Here is a 7,500-nt window from a genome sequence, read left to right as displayed (position 1 = left end):
GTATAAACAGAATTGCCGTAAGAGAAAGACGCATCAAAATACAAATAGCTGATTAAGATTGAAGATGAAGTCATAGGTTTAATCTCCAAACGCAAACCGACAGGGGAATTATTCTCCTAAATCTCCTTAAAAACCGAATTAAACATTCTGACTACTATAGCCTATAGGCCATAACCCTTGCTTTGTTTGTTGAGGTCAGGTTTTTTTATTTAGGCCTATTAAAAAAACATCTTTAGGTGGGCGCGAGTTGAGTTAAGCGGTATGTCGATGCAGACGCATGTCTAATTAAATTAAACGCGCCGTCTCTATTATTTATTGGACATCATGTCGTGGCAGAGAGAGGGCTGGGACAAATTCCACGGATCCACAAATAGTCCCTCCCCCCGTGGATGTGTGCGGCGAAGTCGCATCTTATAAGAAGAGCCCTGAAACACAATCCATGTGCACATGATAATCTGAGCTGAAAACCTAAACAGACAAGGGGACGCACAGAGAGAGAGAGAGAGAGAGAGAGAGAGAGAGAGAGAGAGAGAGAGAGGGGAGAAACCAAGACGCCTGGTGGTGGTGGACTGGTGTCGCCTCTTGGCTGCAGAGAGAGTGACTTCAGAACTCTTTAATAGCATCCAAACAGAACACAACTCCCAACGTACAACACATAAAACAATGCAGCTAGAGAACATCCTTCCCAGCGCCAGCATCAATTTACCCAAGACCTTTTACAACCTCTCGTCGTCGGACAGCGCCAACACCAGCCCGGCGGGGCCGGCGTCCTCCCAGCAGATTGACTACCAGGAGGTGGACCAGCAACGGACTGACTCAGTCTCAGAGCCCGCTAAGAAGTACCTGGGCAGCGGCATGATGGGCGAGGGCGAGGCGGACACCTTCGCCTCCTCCGGGACTAAAGCCAACCCCGACGGGAGGAAGCAGGGCTCCTCGCCGGTCCTCGGCGTCGGCGATCAGGACGAGCTGGCGGGCGTGCGTCGCTACAGCCTCGACGAGCTGGGCTCCGACAGGTACTTCATCTCCCCTCCGCCCCAGGCGAGCTCCGACGTGGCCAACCCGTGCTCCCTCTTCCCCTACGCGGGCCAGACGGGCTCCGTGTACGCCGCAGCCGGGCCGAACGGAGCCTCCCGGTACCCGGCCTCCCTGCACTACGGCTCGGTGCTGCCGCCTCCCCCCACCGGCTTCTCCTCGTCCTCCGTGTGCGCCGGCAGGACCCAGTTCGGCGGCGGAGGGTACCAGTTCGGCCAGGGCCCCGGGTGCCTGTACCCGTCCTACCCCGGCACGGGCTCGGGCCTGGGCTCCATGTCCCTGCCGGGCTCCGCGGCCGGAGCCCGGGCGCAGGTCTACCTGTGCAACCGGCCCCTGTGGCTCAAGTTCCACCGACACCAGACCGAGATGATCATCACCAAACAGGGCCGGTAAGAGAGGAGATTGGCTTGTCTTGTGTTTTAATTCTCAAACTTTAACATTTCAAGATATCCCCTTATAACTCTGACAGTGTACAACATGGAACCAAATGAACCCGTTAGGGTTCATTTGGTTCCATTTGTACACTGTTAGAGTTACAGACTTAAATGGGTCAATCTATTTAATATAATTTTATTTTCTGGAATCCACTGTTTTAATATAGGCTTCCTAATTTATTAGGGCCACGATATTCGTTTCGCTTCGATGATTTATGGTTTTAATTATCTTTGTTGATTCGTGCTCGTCTCTCCCCGTGGGTCGCGCGCACCTCGCTGCAAATATGTGCATGCACAGGTGGAATTACTGGGCTGAATAAATCGTTCAATTAAAACGCGTGAGAATTCGAGTTTGAATGTCAATGCTTGGGATTTCGTTTTGGTTGGAATTATGACTGCGCTATTCGATTTATACTGCCTTTATACTTCATTTTCTAATTCAATAATGTTGTGATTATTATATAGCCTTTTGATTCATGTCATAGCATACACACAGACGGGGGATTTGCAACAGTAATTAAATTATGTTTTGTCATAGCTGAGGTTGATTTTAATTTCATTTTCCACCTTTTAATAAGTTTCAACAGAATTAAATGTATTGTCAGCTGAGGTTGATGATTTTTATTTTAATTTTAATGCATTTTCCACCTTTTTAGGCGGATGTTTCCATTTCTCAGTTTCAACATCACCGGGCTCAACCTCACGGCTCACTACAACGTCTTTGTGGAAGTAATATTGGCAGATCCGAACCACTGGCGCTTTCAGGGAGGGAAATGGGTCACCTGTGGGAAGGCTGACAATAATATGCAGGGTGAGTTTTATACAATTTTACTTCCCAAACTTTAGAGCACTGCAAAATTAATGCGCACGTATTAGTCATGTAATTATTGCTGCCTGGTTATCATTTCACTTGACGTGGTGTATATAGGCCAAATTCGTTTTTTTATTGATTTGATCAAGTCCGAAAACTGAGTGGGGGAAAAAAAGAGGAGAAATCTCTGAATGTATTCAATGAAGCTACTTTTGAGAGATTGTAGGAGAAGGTTTTTGTCTTTATCCATGTTTTATTTATAGTTTTTATTTTAATAATCATGTTTAAAGAAATATATTTTAAGCTTGTCAACTGATGCTATTTTTGCCCTAATAAAGGATGATGACATTTCGTTATAATTAAATTAAAGGGCTCCTTTTAATTATTATAATAAAATATGTATTCTAACCCCCTCCCTATTCGTTATTATTCACTGAAAATGTGAAAGGCAATGTTTGAAATTATGACAAATGATGGTCTAAAATTTTAAAAATGTATTTCTGTGGTATAGGCTATTGTTGTTTTATTGATGTTAATGCTCTAATTTATTTTTTAAATCTTTATTTTTGTATTTTATTTTTTTATCTCTCTAATCTTAGGTAACAAGATGTATGTTCATCCCGAGTCTCCCAACACTGGAGCTCACTGGATGAGGCAAGAAATCTCTTTTGGAAAACTGAAGCTGACCAACAATAAAGGAGCCAACAACAATAATACACAGGTGAGATATTTATTACCACTTCACTTCAGACCAGCAGTTGGGAGGTTCAGAATTCAGCTTTAACGGAGTAGTTCACCCCCAAAATGATTTCTTTCTATTGATTACTCATGCCATGGAGAGTAGAGTTCAATAATATTTTTTGGTTTTTGTCACATTCCTAAGACAAAAATTTGATTCGAGTAAATTTACCCCCATTGATTCCGGATGGGGACCTGTTTCAAAACGGGTCCCCATCCGGAACAAATGGGGATACGTTTATTGTTATCACATTTTTGTCTTAGGAATGCAACAAAAAACTAAAAATATTATTGAACTCTTGTCTCCATGGCATGACTAATCAATAGAAAAAAAAGTCATTTTGGGGGTGAACTACTCCTTTAAAGTGGACTAGGGTTTTACTGGTTTTGGATATATGTTGAATAGACCCTGATTTAAAAAAAATAATAAAAATAAATATGTATTTATTTACAGCATGCAAGCATGTAGCAAAATGAATACCCCTTTTGTCTAATCATTCTCCATTGGGGAAATCTTTTTATTTTATTTGTAAGATTACTCAAAATCCTCAGTGTAAACATTTTTACACCAATTGACATTAATTTGTGTACATTTTTTAATTTTTGCTGAGGATTATTCTGCACAGATTGAACCTTTCATTTATACTCGAATCACACGGCTGTGTTGACGGCTGAAAAGAACAGATTTTTGCCTAGTAACACCATCACACTATGTAGTATAAATTAAGGATTAGTATGTGTTGAACTTGAACATCTGTGTGTCTTTGCAGATGATAGTGCTGCAGTCTCTTCATAAGTATCAGCCTCGGCTTCACATAGTGGAGGTGACGGAGGACGGGGTGGAAGACATGAGCAACGAGGCCAAGACTCAGACCTTCACCTTCCCAGAGAACCAGTTCATCGCCGTCACTGCATATCAGAACACGGATGTAAGCTTGGCACAAATTAACTCGTCCCTGATTTGATCCACAGCTAACTGGCTGTTCATTTTATTATCGTCACTGTCAGGCAGAGACCTCGTATCTCCAAGTTTCAAATGTGTACGTTTTTTCGCAAAGTAAAGCACTGCTTCATCGTACAAGGCCATCGCACAAACAGCTGATCTACAAGCACACAATGCCTCGCACAGTTTAGATAATTTGATAAATACAAAACGAATGGTTTTGGACATACAAGGTTTCCACCCGACTACAACGTTATACAATATAAAACATTATGCCACTTCATGTTGGCTTAAAATACATGTTGACACTGAATTTCTTTGTCATTATTTGAATTATCTTAGAAATATAGAAGACAAAAGTTATCTTTGGCAGAAAGGGAATAATGTAATGTGAAATATATTTATTTTGAATATTCACATTGTTTGTTTTGTTTTTCAGATCACACAACTGAAGATAGACCATAACCCATTTGCAAAAGGCTTCCGGGACAATTATGACTCGTAAGTGCAGCGCATTTGAAGTGAGAGTGTGTCCACTGTCTACTTCCTTTATAGGTTAAGAAATGCAGCGGGGTTTGTTTTGCTAGCTTGTCTGTTTGCACAACATTGATGTACAATTTGAACTGTGTCACACTACAGTGTTGCATACCAACACAATCTTTTCTTCCTGGCAAGCAACCGCCATGTGATGGATTGTATTGACCTTCACTCCAACGCATTATGCTCTGGAGATAAATGACTAGAATGTCCATTTATCTCATGTAAAATGAAAATTATTTTGTCATCGTGTTATCCTTTTTGAAGACCTACAATCATTGGTTATTGTTAGGTCTCCTTGTTTAACCACTTAATTATTATTATTATTAGTATTGTGGGGAAAGCTTTAGCTGAAAATGGCAGATCAACAAGCTCGCAACGCAACTTGTTGCCTTGCGTTGTGAGGTTGTCAATTGGCAAGACCTTCACCACAATAACAGAAAACAAAAAATACTAAAACTCTTAGAACACTGTAGAAAAGTGATGATGGGTTTCAAGTAATTAACTTGAAAGATGCAATTCTGGGAAATTGCAAGTGTGGTTGCCGTTTTGCATTTTCCCATTCAAGTCAATGGAGAAAATGTATTTCATTCTCCATTATCTCAACAACACATCTCGTAGCAAAAATGCAAGAACACGATTAAGCTGGTCGAGTGTGTGCCGCCAAAACTGTAAGACGGCAAACTTTTAGGGTAAAGTCGGACAGGTACTATACAGATCCTTCTAGAAAAAATTGAATATTGTGTAAAAAAGCATTGCAGATGCTATAGCACCCCAAATCATAACTGACTTCGGAAACTTCCCACTGGACTTCAAGCAGAAGGCATTTTCTATTATAAATCCTTGTTTTGAGTGTTCTTTGTAATATTGTAATATTTTGAAATATGGACTTTTGATATTCATGAGCTGTATGCCATAAGGTTTTTTTTTACAAAAAAAGGTTTGGAATAATTCCCTGAATGTCCAAAGTTTTAACAAAAAAGGTTTGGAATGATTCACTGAATGTCCAATGTACAGTATCTAGAATATAATGTTTCAAGAAATATAAAAGTTTCAAGAAAATGTACTTTTACACAATATGATTTGTTTTAGAGAAGGATCTGTATTGTGTTGCCTATTGTAACCACACTAATAATATCTTTATCATTGACCTCCAGGATGTACACAGCCCCAGAGGGTGACCGCCTGACCCCGTCGCCGACAGACTCCCCCCGCTCCCACCAGATCGTCCCCGGAGCCCGCTACGCCATGCAGCCTTTCTTCCAAGACCAGTTTGTCAACAACCTTCCCCAGAACCGCTTCTACACAGGCGAGAGGGCGGTGCCCCAGACCAACAGCCTCCTCTCCCCGCAGGGCGAGGACGCCAGCGCGGCCGCAGCCGCCCAGCGCTGGTTCGTCACGCCCGTACAGCAGGCGGGCTCCAACAAGCTAGATCTGTCCTACGACAATGACTACTCCACCGGCAGCCTGCTGTCCTACGGCATCAAGTCCCTGCCGACCCTGCAGACCTCCCACGCACTCGGCTACTACCCCGACTCGGCCTTCGCCTCGATGGCGGCGGCCGGCTGGGGCACCAGGAGCTCGTACCAACGGAAGGTGGCCACGGGCCTCCCCTGGTCCCCGCGTCCCAGCCCCCCGGCCTTCGCGGACGACCAGCTGGGCACCGCCACGGCGAAGGACAAGCTGTCGGAGGACGGTGCCCCGCCGGCGCCTGCGCCGGCCGCCTGGCTCGAGACGTCCCACTCGCTGAAGTCGGTGGACTCTAGTGACTCTGGCGTGTTCTCCATGGGCTGCAAGAGACGCCGGTTATCCCCCGGCGGGTCCAGTACGGAGAACTCGCCCACCATCAAGTGTGAGGACTTGAGCACAGAGGAGTTCAAAGACAATCCCAAAGGGATGGGCGGCTACTATGCCTTCTACACAAGCCCTTAAGACTGTATTTATTGAAACTGAATATGAAGCTTCTTTTAAAACATTTTCTTTTGTGCACTTAACCATATAATTCCATTTCTACTATTGTTTTCTAAAAGGTGCCAAAGCTTGGTTCTCCCCACCTCCCCTGACCGCACCCCCATTCAAGATGCACAAAAGATTTCCTCTTTAATGACCAGGTCTTCAGGTTCCTGTTTTAACCCATTTAGGCCTAGAATTATTGAATGCTTTAACTGTTGAAAAATAGCAGATATACAAGCTCACAGCGTGCTGCGAGCTTGTAGATCTGCTATTTTTGAAAAATCGTGAAAATTAGAATTCTGACCCGATTCTATGTTTCTATGTCAGCAATCTGGCCAGCCATCGTCAAAGAAAAGGTCCTTTTCACTTCAACTGGAGCTCAGTTAGTCTGTTCTTGAGAGACTACTATGTCAGTGGTTCTCAAACCTTTTCATGTGAAGGACCCCCAAAATGATATTTATTTGGCCACGGACCCCCTTCTCAAAATATTTAGTTCCAGGGACCCCCCAGAAGCAGAATTTGAGTTGCAAACGTTCGCTTTGAAAATACATATATTCAAAGATTTGCACAAATTTTCACGACTTTTTCAAAAATAGCAGATCTACAAGCTCGCAGCCGCGCTTGCGAGCTTGTATATCTGCTATTTTTCACTGGTTAAAGCATTCAATAATTCTAGGCCTGAACAGTCCTGGCTGGTTCTGGAGAACTCATCTTCACCTGCTGCAGGCTGGACTTCACAGACTGGTTCAAGCTCTCAGGGGTCGTGGCACCTGTTTGGGAAGGGCTCACCCTCCAGAGTGGTGAGAACGTCTTCAAGATCCAAGCCTTTGATCATTCCATCTGTATGATTGGTTGTAGTAACTGCATCGGCAAACTGATCTGTGAGGTCACATTCTCTGTCCAACAGAGTATACACAAGCACAAGCATAGAGATTTGTTTTATCTTTTATTTTTGTATTAAACATGTCCAGATTTCCCCCTTTTACTTTCTAATTCCCCCTTTTACGTTCTAATTTTTTGCTCCATCTTTTTCCATTTCTTGGACCTGTGAA

General features: G+C 43.4%; 1 protein-coding gene across 1 annotated transcript; it reads left to right on the top strand.

The window, feature by feature from the left end:
• Nucleotides 1-663: 663 nt before the first annotated feature.
• Nucleotides 664-6,427, top strand: eomesa (eomesodermin homolog a; the record flags this gene model as incomplete). The annotated part of the gene is made up of 6 exons (XM_080734549.1): nt 664-1,421; nt 2,123-2,277; nt 2,877-2,998; nt 3,786-3,944; nt 4,398-4,459; nt 5,653-6,427. 6 exons carry the CDS (start codon nt 664-666, stop codon nt 6,425-6,427), a joined length of 2,031 nt encoding a protein of 676 aa, XP_080590675.1.
• Nucleotides 6,428-7,500: the final 1,073 nt, after the last annotated feature.

This window comes from Nannobrachium achirus (assembly GCF_963921795.1).
Source record: "Nannobrachium achirus genome assembly, chromosome: 10".
NCBI lineage: Eukaryota > Metazoa > Chordata > Actinopteri > Myctophiformes > Myctophidae > Nannobrachium > Nannobrachium achirus.
The sequence above is the reverse complement of the archived record's forward strand: the minus strand, read 5'-3'. Positions and strand labels throughout refer to the sequence as shown.